Source organism: Myotis nattereri, assembly GCF_964212035.1.
Source record: "Myotis nattereri genome assembly, chromosome: X".
Classification (NCBI taxonomy): Eukaryota; Metazoa; Chordata; class Mammalia; order Chiroptera; family Vespertilionidae; genus Myotis; species Myotis nattereri.
This window is the reverse complement of record NC_138078.1, coordinates 54430293-54454307: the sequence shown is the minus strand read 5'-3', so window position 1 is coordinate 54454307 and position 24015 is coordinate 54430293. Positions and strand designations below refer to the sequence as shown.

Sequence of the window (24015 nt, the reverse complement as noted above, 5' to 3'; positions counted from 1 at the left end):
TTGATCCTATTAGGTGGTAGTCAGTTGTGACTTGTTCCCAGATTGGTGATGTTAACTTTGATCACCAAGCCTGGACATGTCTGCCAAGTTTCTCTACTGTAAATTTACTATTTATCCCTTTGTAATAAATAAATAGCCTGTGCGGAGATTACTTGAAGTTATGTGAATATTTTGTTCCTTATAGTAATTGATGGCTCTTGTCTGAGTCAAATTATTATAATGATTGCCAGATAGAGTTTTTTTAAACTCTATCATTCCTTCTGCATTTATTACTTAATATTTGTTCTGTATGGGTCTTTCCTTCTTCCTTATTTACTTCTGGCATTGTGGATCCACAAATTGTGATTTTATTCAATGGATTAGAAACCACTAATGTCATTGCCCATTTTGATACTCAGATTGTCCCAAACATGGCCAGTGGGACGTTCTTCAAGTCAGCTTCCTTGCCTGTCACTTTTGAGCATATTCTTCTAGCACAAGACGGTCCAGTCTTACTCTCCCAGGCCGTGGACACAGCCATTATGCTAAGGACCCCTCATTCTTTTTAGTAGGGACTAATACAAGAACCTGAGATCTAGAAGATAAGTGCGTTCATTGCGAATGAGGTATCATTGTTCACGTCCTTCAGTGGACAGACTAGGGAAAGTAGTCATTTCATATAATTCTTGCCTTTCATCATTTTATATTTGTAGCTCATTTCTCTCACTGCAAAAAAAATCTGGCTCCTAACAAAATCAATATATTTACTCCTTTTCTGAATTCTATAATACACGTAAGGTTGATCAGAATTACTATACCGCCGAGGCCGGTTTGGCTCAGTGGATAGAGCGTCGGCCTGCGGACTGAAAGGTCCCAGGTTCGATCCCGGTCAAGGGCATGTACCTGGGTTGCGGGCATATCCCAGTAGATGTGCAGGAGGCAGCTGATCGATGTTTCTCTCTCATCGATGTTTCTAACTCTCTATTTCTCTCCCTTCCTCTCTGTAAAAAATCAATAAAATATATATTTAAAAAAAAAAAAAAAGAATTACTATACCCAAACCACTATTAAAAATAAACCTACTGAAAAACCAAGATGGCAGCATAGGTAAAAACCGAAGATTGCTGCTTAGCACAACCACTTCCAGAATACAACTAAAAGATGGAACGGACATCATCCAGAACCACAGGAAGGCTGGCTGAGTGGAAATTCTACAAATAGAAGGAAAGAGAAAAGCATACCGAGACTCAAAGGAGCTGCAGTGTGGAAGTAAAGTACAGAGGTACGGAGGCTCACATAGAGAGGGCTGGCGGCTGAGGACATGGTTGTCTTTTTCAATCGGTAGGGAGTCTCAAGCTCTGAGCTCCAGTTCCAGGTGAGTCTCTGGGGACCCAGACTCATACGGGAAAAACTGGACTGTCTGGCATTGGTTGGAACTCGAGGGCAGCTTTCTCTTGGAGGTGCTTGCAGCGATTGCTGGAACACTGAGAAGCGGGGCGTCTGAGGGCAGCCAAAGCTGCTTGATCTGCCCTGTTGATCCCCTGGGACCCCCGCCCCACCCAAGCTGTGTGCTGGCTTTTATATATGAAAGGCCTGGCCGTTTGCAATCTGAAAATTACCTAACAAACTTGCAGCTGGTCCAAGGCCCCATGGCAACTTGCATTGCTTCACAGCTGAGCTCCTGCTGGGTAGCCTCAGGAAGAGGCTAGATTAGCACCTCCTTAGAGATCCAGGAGCCAGTGTGCCCGGTGTTCAGAGTGGGAACATCCAGATTGCAGCTCCTCGGATCCATAAAAGACACACTCAGGGGGCAGACTCAGTGAGCACCAAAGCCCCACTGAAACAAGTCTTGCCCCTGAGGGGTGTTTCCAGCACAGAAGTTCTCCCACTGTAGACACAGCTGATTCGCATAGCCAATTGGGCTGGAGGTCAATTTCTCCCAGTGATACCTACAACAATCAAGGCTTAACTACAGCAAGACAGTGCACAAAGCCCACAAGGGAGTGCACCAAGAGTGTCCACCTCAGGTAATTGGAGAGGCAGAGCCACTGGGGCCGATAGGACACCTAGCACAGAAAACCACTCTATCAATACAGGAAAGCAGCCAAAATGTGCAGACAAAGAAACAGATCACAAATGACAGAAATGGAGGAAAGCAAACTACTGGATATAGAGTTCAAAACCACACTTTTAAGATTTTTCAAGAACTTTCTACAAACCGCCAATAAATTTAGTAAGACCCTCAAAAAGTCTGGTGAGACCACCGATAAATGAAGTGAGACCCTCAAGAAATGTAGTGAGACGCTCGAGGATATGAAAAAGGACCAACTAGAAATTAAGCATACACTGACTGAAGTAAAGGATATTATTCAGAGTTCCAACAGCAGACTAGAGGATCGCAAGAATCAAGTCAAAGATTTGCAATACGAAGAAGCAAAAAACACCTAACCAGAAAAGCAAAATGAAAAAAGAATCCAAAAATATGAAGATAGTGTAAGGAGCCTCTGGGACAGCTTCAAGAATACCAACATCTGAATTATAGGGGTGCCAGAAGGAGAGAGAGAGCAAGATATTGAAAACCTATTTGAAGAAATAATGACAAGACTTCCCCTACTGCCGGGGTCCAACCCCAGCAGGTCCAGGGGTCCCCAAAGGTGTGGACGGAGTCGGCGAAGAAGGAATGACATGGAGACAGCATTCAGTTGATCAGCAGCCTAGCCAGGATCTCTAGCCAGGATCTCCAGCGAAGTTCTGCGTCCATGTTCTCTTGCTAGGTTCTCCAGCCAGGTTCTCCAGGTTCTCCAGCCAGGTTCTGTAGCCATGTTCCCTCGCTAGGTTCTCCAGCCAGGTTCTATCCAGGTTCTCCTGCCAAGTTCTGTTGCCAGGTTCTGTCCAGGTTCTGTTGCCATGTTCTCTCGCTAGGTTTTCCAGCCAGGTTCTGTCGCCAGGTTCTGTCCAGGTTCTCCTACCAGGTTCTCTCGCTAGGTTCTGTCTCTAGGTTCTGTGGCCAGTTTCTGTCCAGGATCTTTTGCCATGTTCTCTCGCCAGGTTCTGTCTCTAGGTTCTGTGGCCAGTTTCTGTCCTGGATCTTTTGCCCTGTTCTCTCCAGCAAAGTTCTTCTGTCTCTAGGTTCTGTGTAGGCTCTGTGTCTAGGTTCTGTGTTTTGTTGTCTTGTTACATCTGTATTTATACCAGTTGATATCAATCCTATCAATCTCTATTCCAAAGGTTAGGGTGTTTCTTATCTCCATTCCAGGGAGTAAAGATTATGTAGCTTAAGCATGATTGTTCATAGTTAAAGTGATTAATTACCCGCCTGGTACTTAATTAAGGGGTTTTATTCCCTCCCTAACTTCAGGGGAAAATCCCTACCTGGGAAAACAACCTTTCTCAGAGAGGAGACCTTGGTTAAAACACATAGTGCCAAGAAGGTGAGCAAACATTTTAAGAACAGTATGCCATATATGCCAGGTCCCTTGAAACAGCAAGGATGGACCGGCTCCCGGCACTCTACCTGGTGAAAGAAATAGTCTTACAAGTCCAGGAAGTGCAGAGAACCCCAAACAAAGGGAATCAAAAGAGGACCACACCAAGACACATCATAATTAAAATGCCAAGGGCAAAAGACAAAGAGGGAATCTTAAAAGCAGCAAGAGAAAGACAGTCAGTTACCTACAAGGGAGTACGCATACGACTGTCAGCTGATTTTTCAACAGAAACTATGGAGGCCAGAAGGGAGTGGCAAGAAATAGTCAAAGTGATGAATACCAAGAACCTACAACCAAGATTACTTTATCCAGCAAAGCTATCATTCAGAATTGAAGGTCAGATAAAGAGCTTCACTGATAAGAAAAAGCTAAAGGAGTTCATCACCACCAAACCAGTATTATATGAAATGCTGAAAGGTATCCTTTAAGAAGAGGAAGAAGAAGAAAAAGGTAAAGACACAAATTATGAACAATACACATCTATCAACAAGTGAATCTAAAAATCAAGTGAATAAAAAATCTGATGAACAGAATAAACTGTTGAATATAATAGAATCAGGGGCATAGAAAGGGAGCGAACTGACTATTCTCGGGGGGGAAAGGGGTGTGGAGAGTGTTGGAAGAGACTGAACAAAAATCGTATACCTATGGATGAGGACAGTGGGGGGGGTGAGGGCGGAGGGGGGGGTGGGAGCTGGGTGGAGGGGAGCTATGGGGGGGGGGGAAGAGGAACAACTGTAATAATCTGAACAATAAAGATTTAATTAAAAAATGAATAAATAAATAAAATTTTAAAAATAGTTAAAAAAATAAAATAAACCTACTGAAGATGGCGCCCAACAAGATGGCAGGGAGAGAGAGAGTGAGGGAGCGAAAGGGGACTATGTAGACATCTCCGGAGTGTGTGTGTGTGTGTTTGAGAGAGAGAGAGAGAGAGAGAGAGAGAGAGAGAGACAGTTAAATCCTGCAGAACATTTGGGGGCTGGCCGACCGGGCAGTCTTAGACTGCAGAACTGCGATACCACTGCAAACACTCCTGGGCAGCCAGGCACTGGCACAGAAACCACGCCATCTTGAGGGGTAGAACTGCTGTGACTAGGATTCTAGCCTCACCACCATCCAGACTGGCCCCAGAGGCAAACTGGGACCCTACAGGCACTCTAGACAAAGACCTGCTACCACAGCTACAGACCCAAGGACACCAAGACTACATACATCCCGGTCACAGATTTCTGTGAGTCACAGAGCACACCCCCCTCCCAGACAGCCCGCTGCAGTGGCATAGGGCCTGCGCAACCCACGGTGCAAGGAGGCCTCCCACCAATACAAGATGGTTGTGTAGCCCAGCCCCCCTTGCAGGTCGGGGTCTCTGATTTTCAGCACACGCTCAAGGCCGAACTGAGTGCTAATGAATTTGACTCTTGGCTGGTGCACACGGGGACTCTCTTTCTCATTGCACACAGCAACGTTATTAAGCCTACTCAACCCATGGCACTCGAGCGGGTCTCCCCTGACACAGGACAGCTGTGCAACCCAGCCCCCCTAGCAGGCCAGGGACTCTGATTATCTGCATGTGTGCATGCAGACTGATTCTTGGAGTGCGCACAGACACCCTGAGCACCAGTAACTTTGATTCTTGGCACGTGCATGCGTAGACTCTGTTTCTCGCCAAGCACACACACGGGGACTCTGATTATTGCTGCACACATGCCGATTGATTCTTGGCATGCACACGAGGCTGCACTGAGCGCCAGTGACTTTGATTCTCAGTGTTTCTCATTGTGTGTGCACACAGGGACTCTGTTATCGGCGCACATGTGGATTGATGCTCAGTGCATGTGCAGACCAGTCTCGGCACGTGCACAAGGCCGCACTGAGCATCAGTGACTTTGATTCTCGGCACACGCACGTGGGGACTCATGTTTTTCATCGTGCACGCATGGGGACACTGATTCTCCCAAGTGTGCACGAGGCCTCAATGAGCGACATAGACTCTGATTCTCAGTGAATGCACACGGGGACTCTGATTCCCGGTGCTTGCTTGGGTACTCTGATTATTGGTGCATGCACACAGGGACTCTGTTTCTCAGCACGTGCATGTGGGGACCCTGATTCTAGGTGTGTGCGCAAAGCCATACCAAGCACGAGTGACTCCGATTTTCAGTGCGTGTGTGGGGACCCTAATTCATAGCACACACTCAAGGTCACACTAAGTGGCCGAGACTCTGATTCTCGGTGAGCTCAGCTGCTGCTGAACCATGGCAGCCACACATCTCAGTGTCTGAGCTCTTTAGTGATGCTCGCGTGGCACGACGTTCCTGCCACACACGGCTCAGGCCCCCACAACTCAAAACTTGGACCTTATGGTGATAGCAAGAATGGGAGGACAATGAAACAATCCCCAAAGGAAAGAAAAAGAGAATCACACCCCCCCCCCCAAGGAACTAAATGAAACAGACGCATGCAATATGTCAGAAAAAGAATTTAGAGTAATGGACATACAGTTAATAATGTGATGGACAGGACAATCAATAACTTATGCAAATATCAGGAAGAAATTCAAAGTAATATAGCTACAATAAGAAACGCGATGGAAAGTTTCAACAGTAGACTAGAAGAAGTGTATAACCGAATTAGTGAGTTACAAGTAAAGGTAGAGAAACAAGCCCAATCTGAAAAGCAACTGGAAAAAAAAACAGGAGGAGAGCCTAAGGGAGTTTTGGGACAACATGAAATGAAGTAACTTACGTATAATAGGGGTGCTAGAAGGACAAAAAGAGGAGCAAGGATTTGAGAACATATTTGAAGAAATAATGATAGAAAACCTCCCTGATATGGGGAAGAAAAAAAGTCACACAAGTACAGATCCCAAGCAAGATGAACCCCAAAAGACCCACACCAAGACACATCATAAGTACTATGGCAAACGTTAACCATTAAGAGATAATCTTTTTTTTTTTTTTTTAGTATATAATACCCACTTAGTGTTTAGTTTTCTAAATGATTTTTGTGACTTTCTCTTTTTTTAAATTAAATCTTTATTGTTCAGATTATTACATTTGTTCCTCTTTTTTCCCCCCATAACTTCCCTCCTCCCAGTTCCCTCCCCACCCTCCGCCCTCACTCCCCACCCACTGTCCTCATCCATAGGTGCACGATTTTTGTCCAGTCTCTTCCCGCATCTCCCACACCCCTTCCCCCCGCAAGAATAGTCAGTCCATTCCCTTTCTATGTCCCTGATTCTATTATAATCACCAGTTCATTCTGTATATCAGATTATTTATTCACTTGATTCTTAGATTCACTTGTTGATAGATGCATATTTGTTGTTCATAATTTGTATCTTTACCTTTTTCTTCCTCTTCCTCTTCTTAAAGGATACCTTTCAGCATTTCATATAATCCTGGTTTGGTGGTGATGAACTCCTTTAGCTTTTCCTTATCTGTGAAGCTCTTTATCTGACCTTCAATTCTGAATGATAGCTTTGCTGGATAAAGTAATCTTGGTTGTAGGTTCTTGGTATTCATCACTTTGACTATTTCTTGCCACTCCCTTCTGGCCTGCAAAGTTTCTGTTGAGAAATCAGCTGACAGTCGTATGCGTACTCTCTTGTAGGTAACTGACTGTCTTTCTCTTGCTGCTTTTAAGATTCTCTGATAAAGAGAGAATCTTAAAGACTGCAAAAGAGAGACAGATTTACCTACAAAGGATCCCCCATCAGATTATCAAATGATTTCTCAACAGAAACACATCAGGTTAGAAGGGAATGGAATAAGTATACAAAGTGATGCAAAGCAGAGGACTGAATACAAGAATACTCTATCCAGTGAGGCTATCAATCAAAATTGAAAGGGAAATCAGGAGCTTCGCAGACAAAAAAAGGCTAAGGGGGTTTATCACTACCAGGCCAGCAATGCAAGAAATGCTAAAGGGAATGCTGTAAAAAGAAATAGGAAGGGAGGAAGGAACAGAGCCATAAAGAATAGAAATGGCTACAAACAAGCACCTATCAATAATAACATTGAATGTAAATGTATAAAATGCTCCAATCAAAATGCCACTTTGGAAAACAGAATGGCATTTCTTCAAAAAAATAAAATTGGAACTGCCACTTGACCCAGTAATACCTCTTCTAGGATTATATCCCAATGGAATACTACACTGCTGTGAAAAAGAAGGAATTCTTACCATTTGCCACAGCATGGATGGAACTGGAGAGCAATATGCTAAGCGAAATAAGCCAGTTGGAGAAAGATAAATATCACATGATCTCACTCATTTCTGGAATATAATGAACAAAAGAAACTGATGAACAAAAGTAGAACCAGAGTCACTGAAGCTTCAAACAGACTGTCCAATCTATGAGGGAATGTGGGGGTTGAGGGGATAAGAGATCAACCAACAGACTTGTATGCATGCATATGAACATAACCAATGGACACAGATGGGGGTTGGGGGAGTGAGGGCATTTGCTGGGTGGTGGGGGCATCCGGGGGTTGTCAATGGGGAAAAAGGAGACTTATGTAATACTTCAAACAATAAAGAATTTAAATAAAAATAAAAAAGAAGAAATAGAAAGGGAAGAAGGAACACAGGGATAAACAATAAAAATGGCCACAAACAATAGGAGGATGAGAGCATGAGTGTGCGGGGGCGGTTGGGGGTTAATGGGAGGATGAGGACACATTTGTAATACCCTAACCAATAATGAAATTAAAGATTAAAAAAATAGAATATTACTAGAAAAAAAACAATAAAAATGGCTAAAAACAAGTAGCTATCAATAACTTTAAACGTAAATGGACTAAATGCACCAATCAAAAGAAATAGAATGGCTGAATGGATAAGAAAACAGGACCCATATATTTGCTGTCTACAAGAGATCCAACTCAGAACAAGGTACTCACACAGACTGAAAGTTAGAGGATGGAAAAATATTTTCCAGGCAAATGGAAATGAAAAAAAGCTGGGGTAGCAATACTTATATCTGACAAAATAGACCTTGGAGAGAAGGCCATAACAAGAGAGAAGGAGGGCTACTTCATAATACTAAAGGGATTGATACAAGAAGAGGATATAACTCTGGTAAACATATATGCACTCAATGCAGGGGTACCGAAATACATAAAAAAAACTTCTGGAAGATATCAAGGGAGAGGTCGACAGCAATACAATCTTAGTGGGGGACTTTAATACCCCATTGACATCATCACTGAATAAATCCTCTAGACCAGTTGTTGGCAAACCGCAGCTCATGAGCCACATGCGGCTCTTTGGCCCCTTGAGTGTGGCTCTTCCACAAAATACCATGTGTGGGCGCGCACATACAGTGCAATTGAAATTTCGTGGCCCATGTGCAGAAGTCGGTATTTTGTGGAAGAGCCACACTCAAGGAGCCAAAGAGCTGCATGTGGCTCGCGAGCCACAGTTTGCCGAGTTGCAGTTTGCAGACCACTTCTCTAGACAAACAATCAGCAAAGCAACAACAATCCTAAATGACTCACTCACTAGATCAGATTGAACTAATTGACATCTTCAGAACATTTCACTCCAAAGCTACAGAATATACATTCTTCTCAAGTGCACATGGGACATTTTCAAAGCACAATGGGATAATATTAGAAATCAACTACAATTAAAGCAATAAAAAATCAAACACTTTGAGGCCAAATAGCATGTTATTAAACAATGATTGGATTACCAAAGAGATCAAAGAAGAAATAAAAAACATCCTGGAAATAAATGACAATTAAAACACAACCCCACATCTATGGGAAACAGTCAAAGCAGCCCTGAGAGGAAAGTTAATAGCATTACAGGCCTACCTCAAAAAACAAAAACAAGAAAAACGTAATATGCTATCTAACTCTACAACTTAAAGAATTAGAAATAGAGCAACATGAAAAGCTTAGAGTGAGCATAAGGAAGGAAATAATAAAGATTAGAGCAGAAATAAATGGCATATAGACAAAAAAAAAAACAAAAAACAAAAAAACCCCCCAAAACTATACAAACAATGAATGAAACCCAGAGCTGGTGTTTTGAAAGGATAAACAAGATTGATGAACCTCTAGCCAGGCTCACCAAGAAGCAAAGAGTGAGGACCCAAATATACTATGAGCAACTCTATTCCAACAAACTGATCAACCTAGAAGAAATGCACATATTTCTAGAAAAATACAACCTTCCAAAACTTAATCAGGAAGAATAAAAAAGTCTGAATAAGCTGATAAATATGGAGGAAATTGAAGCAGTAATCAAAAAACTTCCAGCAAACAAAAGCCCTGGGCCAGATGGCTTCACAGGGGAGTTTTACCAAACTTTCAAAGAAGAACTAAAATCTATCCTCAGACTATTCCAAAAAATTCAAGATGAAGGAACACTCCCAATTTCCTTCTATGAAGCCAGCGTTACCCTAATCCCAAAACCAAATAAAGACACTACACAGAGAGAGAATTACAGGCCAATATCTCTGATGAACATAGATGCTAAAATCCTCTACAAAATTCTAGAAAATCAAATCCAGCATTACATTAGAAAGATCATACACCATGACCAAGTGGGACTTATTCTGGGGATGCAAGGATGGTACAATATCCGCAAATCAATAAATGTAATACATCACATAATCAAATTGAGAGAAAAAAATCACTTAATCCAGGATGTTTTTCATTTCTTCTTTGATCTCTTTGGTAACCCAGTCATGGTTTAATAACATGCTATTTAGCCTCCAAGTGTTTGAATTTTTTTTACTATTTTTTATTGTAGTTTATTTCTAATATTATGCTATTGGAATCTGAGAAGATGCTTGATTTGAGTTCAATCTTCTTGAATTTGAAGAGATTTAGCCAGTGTACCAATATGTGATCTATCTTTGAAAACATCCCATGTGTGCTTGAGAAGAACGTATATTCTGTGGCTTTGGGGTGAAATGTTCTTAAGATATTAAGTCCATCTCATCAAGTGAGTAATTTAGGATTCCTGTTTCTTTGTTGATTTTATTTGAGGGTTTATCCAGTGATGTAAATGGGGAGCTAAAGCCTGCCGGGAGGTACTATGCCACTCACCACTGGGTTACGGTTGTGGTTCCACATGGGTTATGGCTGGAAAGTGGCATTCTCTAGGCATCCTCTGCCCTTCCTTATTGAAAATTGTCTCCCCAGCTGTGTCTAATTTGTTAATTTAGGGTGGATGTTCTCTTATTTAGTTGCTTTTCTGGTCTGGCCCTAGGAGGAGGTCCACGACACAGCTGCCTATGCAGTAGCCATTTTCTCTGTCGCCCCCAGCTGCTAATTTTCAGTACTATGTCATTGAAGGAGATCAAGATATACTCTATTTCTGTTACTCAGTTTAGCATGCCATCTTTATTTATTTTTTAATTCTTTATTGTTGAAAGCATTACATATGTTCCCTTTTCCTTCCATTGACCTCCCCTGGGGGCTTACCTAGGGGTCCCTGTTCGGGCGCCAGATGCCGGGGTCCAACCCCAGCGGGTCCAGGGGTCCCCAAAGGCGTAGACGGAGTCGGCGAAGAAGGAATGACACAGAGACAGCGCTCAGTTGATCAGCAGCCTAGCCAGGATCTCCAGCCAAGTTCTGGTCTGGATCTCCAGAGAGGTTCTGTTCAGGATCTCCAGCGAAGTTCTGGTTAGGACCTCCAGCCAGGTTCTGTGTCCATGTTCTCTTGCTAGGTTCTCCAGGTTCTCCAGCCAGGTTCTGTAGCCATGTTCCCTCGCTAGGTTCTCCAGCCAGGTTCTATCCAGGTTCTCCTGCCAAGTTCTGTTGCCAGGTTCTGTCCAGGTTCTGTTGCCATGTTCTCTCGCTAGGTTTTCCAGCCAGGTTCTGTCTCCAGGTTCTGTCTCCAGGTTCTGCCCAGGTTCTCCTACTAGGTTCTCTCTCTAGGTTCTGTCTCTAGGTTCTGTGGCCAGTTTCTGTCCAGGATCTTTTGCCATGTTCTCTCCAGCAAAGTTCTTCTGTCTCTAGGTTCTGTAGGTTCTGTCTCTCTTGGTTCTGTCTTCTAAGTTCTGTGTTCTAAGTTCTGTCTTCTAAGTTCTGCCTTCTAAGTTCTGTCTCTCGCTGTTGTCTTGTTACAACTGTATTTATACCAGTTGATTCCAATCCTATCAATCTCTATTTCAAAGGTTAGGGCGTTTCTTTTCTCCATTCAGGGAGTAAAGATTATGTAGCTTAAGCATGATTGTTTGTAGTTAAAGTGATTAATTACCTGCCTGGCACTTAGTTGAGGGGTTTTATTCCCTCCCTAACTTCAGGGGAAAATCCCTACCTAGGGAAACAACCTTTCTCAGAGAGGAGACCTTGGTTAAAACAAATAGTGCCAAGAAGGTGAGCAAACATTTTAAGAACAGTATGCCATATATGCCAGGTCCTTTGAAACAGCGATGGACCAGCTCCCGGCACCCCAGCCTGCCCCTTGCCCCCCCCCCCCATTGTCTGTGTCCATGGTTATGAATATATGCATACAAGTTCACTGGTTGAGCTCTTCCCACCGCCCACCCTCCCTTGCCTTCCCTATGGGGTTTGTCAGATAAAGATATATATCACATGATCTCCCTCATATGGAGAATATAATGAACAACATAAACTGATGAGGAAAAATAGATCCAGAGACATAGAAGCATCAAACAGACTAGCTTGCCATCTTTAAGTTGATGAGGTTTTTGTTCAGCTTTGTTGAGGCATAGTTTACATTAAAGGTTAGATAACTGGTAATCTTTTGCACTTTTTATGGGCTTTAAATAAATTTAATTTATGACATTTGGTAATAGAATTCTATTATTACTAGACTATTAATTTTATGTGCATTCTTGTCTCTCATGTGTAAATGATGATGATGTGGATTCTTTAGAACAGCATAAAGTTCGTTAAGATCCCTACAGTGCTTAGTATGGTCCTGCATATGACCTGAACACTAACTTTGAGATACAGAACTTAATTTGTTCAACCAGAAAGTGTTAATTAATACAAAAAACGTTTGCTGATTGGATTTGTGCACTATAAATATCTTGACCTTTTTAAAATTCTATCTCAGGGTGTAATAGTAGAATGAAACTCAGTGGCCGACCCTACAGACACATGGGAGTCCTTGGAACTTCAAAACTCTACGACATTCGGAAAACTATCTTTACCTTCACTCCACAGGTGTGTGGAATGAGTTTTACCATGCATAGAGATGAATGGAGATAAGAGAGAATCATTACAGAAATAAAGTATTTACTGGAGTTTGGACAGGTGTCAAAGATCCACAGGCCCTGTACATATTAAGTTGCTCAGTAAATACTTGTTGAGTTGTACTGAAATGAATTTCTAGCACAGAGTTATGCCAAGTGATTATGGCTACCAAGAGTAGTCCTGGGTATTGCAGAAATAGTGACTAGAGATTTTACAGATGTTTGAGTATTTTAAAAAGTACTTCTTACTTTTTATTTGTATTTATCCTTTATAAACAAAATGTAGTCTTTTTATTCAGCTACCAAATTATGTGTTCTCTTTTGGGAGGTGGGGCTCTTAACAAGCCTGGAGATCTTTGATATCCTCTTCTAAACAAAAATGTCAATACTGTTTTAGCCATGATTGTTTCCCTGATGTTTATTAGCCACATTATAATAGTAAGCCCAATTATTTGTGTATATGAGGAGGAGAAACCACTTTCTGGAAAGAAAGCTTAAGCTTTCCATTTGTCATCTGACATCTGAATTAGTGCAGCTGAGATATAGACAAAAAATATTGGATCATATGTTATACTTTTAACCTTGCCATTTGCTAGCTATATAACTGCTAATCTACTTAATGTCTCTTTGGCCTTATTTTTATCTATTAAAAGTAGAAAAGCCCTTACTGGGTTGTTACACAAATATAATTGTGTACTTGAAAACACTTTGTAAATTATAACACATTGTAAAATATAAAAATTATCATATGTGTCATTGGACCGCCAGAAGAATTAAGAATTACATTTGGAGGTATTGTTGCCTTTATGACATTGTATATGCCCTTTTGAATATGAGATTGGTTTAAAATTGCTTTATTTGATAGTTATGAGAGTAAACTATTCTGAGCTATTATTTTATTTTTCTCAGTTTATAGACCAGCAACAGTTCTACTTGGCTCTGGACAACAATATGATAGTGGAAATGCTTAGAACAGACCTTTCCTATCTCTGTAGCCGCTGGAGGATGACAGGACAGCCAACCATCACCTTTCCCATCTCACACACCATGCTTGGTAAGGTTGTATGAAGCATGGAATAAATGTTTATTTGGAATAAGTCATGTGGTTAGACTTTTAAAGTCCTGGAGTCACTGAACAGCTACTTATTATCATTTATTATTTCAGCAGTTACATATTAGCTTCTACTTTGTGCCAGGCAATTTTCTAAGGACTGGGATACATGAAGTGAATAAGGCAGATGAGGACCTTATGTTTTATAATAAATACATAACAAATAAACTACTACATAAGATTATTCAGGTAGTTTGAGAGCTATAATTTTTTTTAAATGTAATAAAATAACTTGGTTGGAGGCAACTTCAGATAATTGGTTTCTAGGTCAATTTTCAGAAACTTTATAAGTACAATTCATTTACAGTAATACTACTTTATGCATCTGTATAACTCCAGTGAAGCATCAAGATTTTGGAGATAAATTCCCAGATATCTCCCTCCAAGGCTTATTTAACTGAACCAGTAAAATCTAGCAGGGAAAAAATGAAAAGACTTTCAGTTTATCTTTCCTTTATTGTCTGGGCTTCCTAACATTACTCACTTAAAACTAGGTGATAAGCTTTATTGTTCTCAGTTCCTGAAGGACTACAGTCAATGCTGAAGCACTGCTTCCTTTCCGAGTCTCTGCAGTTGCTTCCAAAAGCCTATTTGTACTGCCAAAGTACATAGAATTCCTTTTCATTAGAGAAAAACCCCTTGTCATAAATCATTCCAAGTTCAGACAGACTGTTAGGGATTTTGCTGTCGCCTCTTAAAGTGATTCAAAAGCACAGGAGTTGAAGAAGTAGGGTAGCCCTTCTTTTTGTCTTTCTTATTTATTTAAGACAATCAACAAGTGCACATTTAATAATTACTGTGTTCCTAGAATTGTATTCAGAAAGTTTAAAAACTAATTGGAGAAGCAAAGCTAATACACAAAAATAATAGAAAATAATTTAAGACCGTATATCAAGAAGCACTAAACCCTTAGATTAGTATTTTTATACAGCGAAGGTGATCAGATTGTCAAATAAAATTTCTTGACTGAAGTGGGACTTATTATAAGTTTTACAGATGAGTACTATTCATGTGGTAAGAGGGAAAGGTATTTTAAGTGAGGAAAAAAATTCCATGAGTGAGATCTGGAGACAGGGATGAGCTTGACTTGTGAGTAAGCAGTGGAGTATAATTATCAACAAAATTGGATAAATAAGTGGGATCATATTATGAAAACCTTGAAAATAAGCAGATATTTAAAACAGATTTTTCTCAAAACTCTGAAACGTCAGTTTTTGAATAATAAGTGACATGATGAAAGTGATATTGATATGATGACAGTATACTGTAGTGAGGACAATCTGATAGTAAAGAAACTAATCTAGTTATGAGGTGATAGAAGATACATTTGATTGGTGGTAGTAAAAGTATAGTGGGAAAGAAGGATACAAGAGTCATTTTAAACAACACCAGTAAGTCAGATGTTGGCTAACTAGTATGAGATATGAATCAAAATAATGCTAAGATGCCCTAGCTGGCTTGGCTCAGTGGATAGAGCGTCAGCCTGCGGACTGAAGGGTCCCAGGTTCAATTCCGGTCAAGGGCATGTACCTTGGTTGTGGGCACATCCCCAGTAGTGGGTGTGCAGAAGGCAGCTGATTGATGTTTCTCTCTCATGGATGTTTCTAACTCTCTATCCCTCTCCCTTCCTATCTGTAAAAAATCAATTAAAATATATTTTAAAAAAATAATGATACGATTTCCAGACTAGGTAAGTAATGCTGTCATTGATAGAGGCAGTCTATAGGAAGGTGTCATTTGTAAAGGGGCATGTTGAGTTTGTGGTTACAGAGATTTCAAAATTGAAATACCTAATACAGTCATGTGCCACATAATGATGTTTCAGTCAATGACAGACCATGTATACAATGGTGGCCCTGGAAGATTATAATGGAGCTGAAAAATTTTTATCACTTGGTAACACCAGCACAGGCATTGTTTATGTGTTTGTGCTGATGCTGGTGTAAACAAACCTGTGCTGCCAATTGTATAAAAGTATAGCACATACACTTATATACAGTACATAATACTTGATAATGATAATAAATGACTGTTAACAGTTCATGTATTTACTATCCTATACATTTTATCATTATTTTAGACTTTACTCATTCTACTTATAAAAAAATGTTTGCTGTAAAGCAGTATGTCGTGTTATTCCAGCAGCAGACTCATACATCTCATGTTTAACACATCTCTTGATTGCCTTAGGTCATTTGTGTGTGTATGCTTAATTTAATCTTGTGTTGTTTTGTACAGTACTATGCTATACATGCTTGCAGCCTAGGAGCAATAGGCTATACCATGGACCCTAAGTATGTAGAAGGTTGTACTATCTAAGTTTGTGTAAGTGCACTCTATGATGTTCACACAATGTTGAAATTGCCTAACAAAACATTTCTCAGAACATATCCCCATCATGAAGTGCCACATGACTGTAGTTGGGATAAAATACACAGCCATAACTTGGGAAAAAGAATAAAATTAAGTATCTAGATTCAAGTCACAAAGTTTTAATACTTAGTACATGGTCACACAACAAAAGTAGCAGTAACAATAGAAATAATAACTGCAATGTTTAATGAACACTTTCTCTGTGACAGACACTGAGCTTTCAGTGCATTATTTTGAAATCTTCACAACAACCCTATTCAGGTAGGTACTATTAATAGCCCTATTTTATAGAGGAGGAAGGTGACTCATTGTGAAGAGTCACAAAATTAGTAAATGAACAGAGTTAGGCTTCGTACCAGATCTATCAATCTCCACAGCATATATTATCAATAGCTGTTTGTTTTCTCATATAAAAGACAAAGATTCCCAGAATATATAAAAGAGAAAAATATATCTTAGATGTTAGTTAGAAAAGACATCCCTAAAATAAAATCATGTTGATAATAAAGGAATGTGTAAAGACATATCATGCAATTGCTAACAAAAAAAAGCAATGGAGATCCAAGGTGGCTGTGAAATAAGTGGAAGCTACACTCACCTTCTCCCAGTAGCAAACCAGAATTATAACTAAGTTATAGATCAATCAACCTGAATAACCAACTGAAGAGTAGCTGAACAGAAGTCTTATAACCAAGGATTTACAGAGGAAGCCATATTGAGACTGATAGGAAGGACAGAAATGCAAAAAGGACTGGCCCTGCACTCATTTGTGGAAGCTGAGAATCCAGAAGGATATCTCAGCTGCAAAGGCCCTCTTTGTGAAGGAAGAGGTCTCAACCCCACATTGGGTCTCCCCATCTCAGAACACCAGAGCTGGGAAGAGGTGCCCATGTAAACATCTGACTGTGAAAACCTGTGGGGATTCTGTCCAACAGGGAGAGACAGGAGTCTACTATAACCTGAGGTGCCCTCTTAAAAGGCCAGTGCACAAAATCTCATTCTCAGGCACTCACCCATGGTTCTGGTGGAGGTAAGGTGACGCAGAGAAGACTGGAGTTACACAGAGAAGAACTGAGTTGTGTAGCCATGAGGAGAGACCTGGAGGATCAGCTATCAAGGTCCCTGTGCTGAGTCCCTATTCTATACTTTCCAGAGACATCAATTGCCCTTGGTCAAGCCATCCTATTCATACAGAACCAGTCTGGAGCAGGCCACTAACCATGTACTCCAGATTCCCAGTTACCCAACCCTGCCGACTCACACCCTGCTGAAACCTCTGCTGGCTGCACCCAGCTTGGGCCTTCTGTTTTCTCTTTTGGGAGGAGCTCTTGTAAAGACTCAGGCAGAGACTGAGTGGTGTGGCTGTGGAGCAGGGGCCATTTCTCCCCTCTGCATACCTGTTAGGCACTGCCCGCCAACAGGAGTTAAATGAGCTTTGTCCTTCCAACTTTCACTGGTCCTGCCTTGCTGAGCTAATACCCTGCAGAAAGGTCTACAGGCTGCACTCAGCTTGGGCTCCTGGTGTACTCTTTTTTAGGAAACACTTGAGAAGATCTGGGTGGTCTCAGGGATTGATGGCAACTTGGGCAGAGAATGAACTATGTGGCTCTGGAGCAGAGGCTGTTTCCGCCCCCTGTGCACCTGACCAGTGCCACCTCCTCCACAAGAGATCCACTAGCTTCATCCTCCAAACTCTGGGAGGCCCCACCCAGCCAAGCTCACATCTTGTGGAGCAGACTGTGTACTGTGGCCAGGCCATGCCCACTGTACAGACATTTTTGGAAGGCTCTTGATTAAGTCCAGGCAGCCTCAAGAGGTGACAGAGCATCTGACAAGCAGAGGTGGATCCGGAGGTACCTTAGGCCTTTTGCTGACCTGCACCTGGGTTCAGAGCTGGTGGAAGCTAATCTTGGTACATAGGATGGCCCCTCCCATGTGCACCCAGGCCCAGCAGAGGTAGCCAAAAAGTGTGGAACACTTGATAGCTCCAGACAGGCAGCATCTGAAATTGACCTGCACCAGAGCTCTTCCTAAGAGTCCAACTAAGAGAGTGCTGGTTCAATTCCAGGTTAGGGCACAAGCCTGGATTGTGGGCTTGATCCCCATTGTGGGTGTGGGTGTGTGCAGAAGGCAGCTGATCGATAATGTTTCTCTCTCAATGATGTATCTATCTCTCTATCCCTGTTCCTCTCTCTCTAAAAAATCAATAAAGGGGAAAAAAATTTTAAAAAGATACAACTACAACAGGAGGGCTCACATAACCCAAAAAAAGAAAAATTATGGAGCACCTAGCTCAGGTGATCAAGAAGATTGCGCCCCTGAGACCCACAAGACACCTACTACATAAGGCCATCATACCAGGACTGGGAGACATAGCAGATCTACCTAATACACAGAAACAAAAGCAAAGAGGCAGCCAAAATACGTAGAAAAACAGGTCCCAAAGAAAATAATAGGAGAAATACCAAGAAAAAGAATGAAATTAAATGGAGACAATCAAGCTACCAGAGGCAAAGTTCAAAACAATGGAGTTAAGGATGCTCAATGAACTTAGGGGAAGAATGGTTGAACTCAGTGAGAACTTAAAGAGATAGTAAGCATGAAAAAGACATAGAAACCATAAAAAAAGAACTAGGAACTCCCATAAGACTGTCAGATGATTTCTCAACAGAAACTTTAGGCCAGAAAGGATTGGCACAAAATATTCAAAGTGAAGTAAAACAAGGACCTACACTCAAAACTATTTTACCCAGCAAGACTATCATTTAAAATTGAAGAAGAAATAAAGTGATTCCCAGAAAAGAAAAACCTAAAGCAGTTCATCAACAACAAACCAGTATTACAAGAAATGCTAAAGGGGCTTCTTTAAAAAGAAGAATTAGATAAAGAGGATTATAATGGTAAACAATAAAATGGCAATAAATACATACCTATTGATAATCACTTTTAATGTAAATGGACTAAATTCTGCAATCAAAAGATAGAGTAACAATGGGTAAGAAAGCATGAGCCATATATATGTTGTCTACAAAAGACCCATCTCACAACAAAAGATAAACACAGACTAAATGTAAAGGGATGGAAAGAAACAATAAAAGCTGGGGTAGCAATACTCATATCAGACAAAACACAATTTAAGACAAAGGCTATAACATGGGACAAAGAAAGTCATTACATAATGATAAAGGGATCAGTCCAACAAGATGAAATAACTCCTTTTTTAAATTAAATCTTGGGGAGAAGAAGAGATGGCGGCGATATAGGCAGACGCGTCCCAGGTCGTGTCCCAGAGCAAATGGAGTGAGCAGCTGAAACTAATAACACCCACACCGAATTGGCGAAATAGCTCAGCTGGTGAGACGGTTTGCAGCCGGGAAGAGCAGAACTCCCCGGGAAAGATCCAAGCCACAGCAACCTCCTGAGCACCACACCCTCTGTCGAGGAACAGCAGCTGTACGTGAAACCTCGCCCCACCAGCCAGAAGAGCCACCACAGCTGTGAACAGCACCCACCAGAGGAGCTGCTGCCAACTGAAGAGCAGCTGCTACCGCAACCGCCCGAAGAGCAACCACAAACCAAGGAGTCACTGCCACCAAGGGAGCAACCACTGAACGACTCAACGTCTAGATATGTCAGTGAGATCAAACATGGGTAGACAAAGAAATCCCCAAAGGAAAGAGAAGGAGGACTCTCCAGAAAAGCAGCTAAGTAATACAGAGGCATGCAACATGACAGAAAAAGAATTCAGAATAAGGGTCCTAGAGTGCATAAACTGGATGGAGGAAAAAATCGACAACCTCTGCAAGAAGCAAGAAGAAACAGATGAAAAAATCAATAACATATGGAAGAAGCTACAAGAAACAGATGAAAAAATCAATAACTTAAGTAAGACCCAAGAAGAAATGAAGAGTGATATAGCTGCAATGAAAAACACCATTGAAAGTATCAACAGTAGACTAGGAGAAGCGGAGGACCGAATTAGTGAATTAGAAGACAAGGAAGCAAAACACACCCAAAATGTACTGCAATTGGAGAAAAAAATTAAAAGACAGGAGGAGAGCCTAAGGGAGCTTTGGGACAACATGAAACTAAACAACATACGAATAATAGGGGTACCAGAACAACAGAAGGATGAACAAGGATTAGAAAACCTATTCGAAGAAATAATATCGGAAAACTTCCCTGAGGTTGGGAAGAAAAAAGTCACACAAGCCCAGAGAGTCCCAAACAAGGTGAACCAGAAAAGACCCACACCAAGACACATCATAATTACCATGGCAAATGTTCAGGCCACTCCCTTCTGGCCTGCAAAGTTTCTGTTGAGAAATCAGCTGACAGTCGTATGGGTATTCCCTTGTAGGTAACTGAGTTTCTTTCTCTTGCTGTTTTTAAGATTCTCTCTTTATCTTTTGCTCTTGGCATTTTAATTATGATGTGTCTTGGTGTGGTCCTCTTTGGATTCCTTTTGTTTGGGGTTCTCCGCGCTTCTTGGACCTGTAAGTCCATTTCTTTCACCAGGTGGGGGAAGTTTTCTGTCATTATTTCTTCAAATAGGTTTTCAATATCTTGCTCTCTCTCATCTTCTGGCACCCCTATAATTCTGATGTTGGTATGCCTGAAGCTGTCCCAGAGGCTCCTTACACTATCCTCGCATTTTTGGATTCTTTTTTCATTTTGCTTTTCTGGTTGGGTGTTTTTTGCTTCCTCGCATTTCAAATCATTGACTTGATTCTTGCGCTCCTCTGGTCTGCTGTCGGGAGTCTGTATAATATTCGTTATTTCAGTCCGTGTATGCTTAATTTCTAGTTGGTTCCCCAATATAACATCGAGGGTCTCATTAGTTTTCTTGTAGAGCTCATTAAGTTTATCGGCGGCTTCTAAACAGTTCTTGAGAGACCTTCAAAGTGTGGTTCTGAACTCTATATCTTCCATTGACAATTTTGTCCTGTTTCTTTGTCTCCGCATTTTGTTATGCTTCCTTGGTGCACCCCCTAGTGGTCTTTGTGCGCAGTCTTATAGTTAAACCTTGATTGTTGTAGCTAATACCAGGGAGGGTTTGACCTCCAGGCCAAGTGGCTATGAGAATCAGCTGTGTCTGCAGTGAGAGAACTTCTGTCCTCTAGGGAGGTGCTAATCTAGCCTTTGCCTGAGGCTATCCGGCAAATGCCTCTGTGCAGGGCTTGGGCGGGGCGGGTCGCACAGGATCAACAGGGTGGGCCAGAGAGAGCAGTTATGGCAGCTCTCAGTCCTGTCCCCAGGGGCTCTGCCTCTCTGAGTCCCAGCACCTGCTGCAGACCTCAGAGAGAAAGCTGCACTCGCTCTGACCGAAGCCAGACAGTCCCGCTTCTCCCGTTTGAGTCTGGGTCCCTAAAGACTCGCCGGATCTGGAGCTCAGAGTCTGCGACTCCCTCCCATTTGAAAACGCCAACCGCGCCCTCCGCCGCCAGCCTGCTCCGCGCACTCCGCACCTCAGAATTTGACTTCAGCACTGCACCTCCTCTGAATGTCCGTATGCGTTTCTCTTTCCTCCTAGTTGTAGGACTTCCACTCAGCCAGCGTTCCTGTGGTTCTGGGTGATGTCCCTTCCGTTTTTTAGTTTCACTTTTGAAGTAGTTGTTCAAAGCAGGAAACTCCGGCGTTAACCTATGCCGCCATCTTGGTTCTCCGCAGTCGTATCCGGTTGTCAGTTCTTTCAGATTCCTCTTCTTTGTTTGGGATTTGGAGGTGCCCAGATGAGGCCCAGTTGTGAAGCAATGCAAGCTGCTGTGGGGTCTTGGGCCTTCTTTTAGAAGTTCTTGGTCTCTCTGACCCAGCTGCAGTTTGTTAGGTAATTTTCATATTGCAAAGGTCCAGGCCTTTCATATGCAAAAGCCTCTGTGCACATCTTGGGTGGGGCAGGGTCTCTGGGTATCAACAGGGCGGAGCAAACAGCTATGGCAGATCCTCAGTCCTACCCTAAGAGGTCCCATGTCTCAGTGTCCTGATATCGCTGTAAGCACCTCTGAGAGAAAGCCGCTCTCGAGTTCGGACGGATGCCAGACAGTCCAGTTTCTCCCCATATGAGTCTGGGTCCCCAGAGACTCGTCTGGAACTGGAGTTCAGAGCAGTCGCGAGCTTGAGACTCCCTCCCAATTGAAAAAGACAATCGGGTCCTCAGTTGCCAGCCCTATCCACGTGAGCCTCCGTACCTCTGCACTTTACTTTTGCACCTCCTCTGAGTCTCAGTGTGCTTTTCTCTTTCCTTCTAGTTGTAGAATTTCCACTCAGCCAGCCTTCCTGTGGTTCTGGATGATGTTCGTTTTGTCTTTTAGTTGTATTTTTGAAGTGGTTGTGCCAATGGGAAAGATTTTAAAGGAAGGAACATGGGTGCCCCATCAACTGAACAAAAGACAAATGGAAAACCGAAAAGTCATCAGTAAAATGTTGCCTCAATGGCACAAAAGAAAGTCTTTTTTGCATAGAATTGTGATTGGTGATGAAAAGTGGATTTATTTTGAGAATCCCAGATGCACAGAATCATGGGTTGATCCAGGTCAACTGTCAACATCGACTGCAAGGCCAAATTGCTTCAGAAAGAAGATAACGCTCTGCGTTTGGTGGGATCAGGAAGGTGTGGTGTATTATGAGCTTCTAAAACCAGGTGAAACCGTTAATACTGATCGCTACCGACAACAAATAATCAATTTGAACCAGGCTTTGATCATAAAACAACCAGAATGGGCCAGAAGACATGGCAAATGAATTTTGCTTCATGATGACGCACCATGACACACTTCAAAACCAGTTAAAGACACATTAAAAGATCCTGCCTGGGAAGCATTAACCTACCCACCCTATTCACCAGAACTTGCTCCTTCAGATTACCACTTGTTCTGATCAATGGCCCATGCACTTTCTGAGCAGCACTTCAAAATGTATGAAGAAGTGGAAAATTGGGTCTCTGAATGGTTTGCCTCAGAACAAGAAAAGTTCTATTGGGACAGTATCCACAAATTACCTGAAAGATGGGAAAATGTGTAACTAGGGATGGACATTACGTTGAATAATGCACTTTTAATGTTTCTCTTGAAATTATCATGTTTTCTCTGATTACTAAATCTGCATTATTAACCGATACACCTACTAAATGGGGAAATTCACACTGAATTCCCCCTTCAGCATACCATAGTACACCCATAGTACAGAAGAAGATTGTGAGGTTCAGAGAAAGGGAACTTTCTTGCCAAGGGCTGCAGAACCAGGCAATCAGCTGAAGTGGGTCAAACAGGGCTCCTCCGCCATTCCTCCCTATGGTGGAGGGGGAGCCTTTTCAACCAAGACCGCAGTGGATGGGGACAGCAAGGAAGGGTCTTTGAAAGCCAAGAAAATGGTGGCTTCTGGAAGGGAGGTGTTGAAAGCCTGGTGATTGGGAGTGTGATGGTGCAGAGGCTATGAAGTGTGGAGCACAAGCAAACCCCCTAACCCATACTGTAGTCATGACCTTGAGAGAACCCTCAGTATCTTTTTCTTGAGAGCGGGAAGCTTTCATCTTCACAACGACTTTGGCGGGGCCAGAGGGCGCCCCTCCACCCGCACCACCTCCAGGCCTGGAAGCTGTGGTGGAGGCCACCTGCTATTGAGGCCACACGAGGCCCCTTGCTTTTTTATTATTATTATAATTGCTTAAAGTAATACAAAGGGTATTACATATGTGTCCATTTTTCCCCCCCGCCCTAGACAGTCCCCTAGCCTCCCCTTTCCCCGAATGTCTTATGTCCATTGGTTATGCTTATATGCATGCATACAAGTCCTTTGGTTGATCTCTTACCGCCCTACCTCCTGTCCCCCAACCCTCCCCACCTTCCCGCTGCAGTTTGACAATCTGTTCAGGCAGCTCT

General features: G+C 42.2%; 1 protein-coding gene across 1 annotated transcript in view; it reads left to right on the top strand.

Moving 5' to 3' along the window:
- PHKA1 (phosphorylase kinase regulatory subunit alpha 1) overlaps positions 1-24015 on the top strand; it is a gene marked incomplete at its 3' end in the record, with an annotated part of 280015 nt that overhangs the window by 166550 nt on the left and 89450 nt on the right. The window contains exons 15-16 of the mRNA XM_081081650.1: positions 12516-12625; positions 13564-13708. Coding sequence (XP_080937776.1) covers positions 12516-12625; positions 13564-13708 — 255 coding nt within the window. The remainder of the gene's footprint in view (positions 1-12515; positions 12626-13563; positions 13709-24015) is intronic.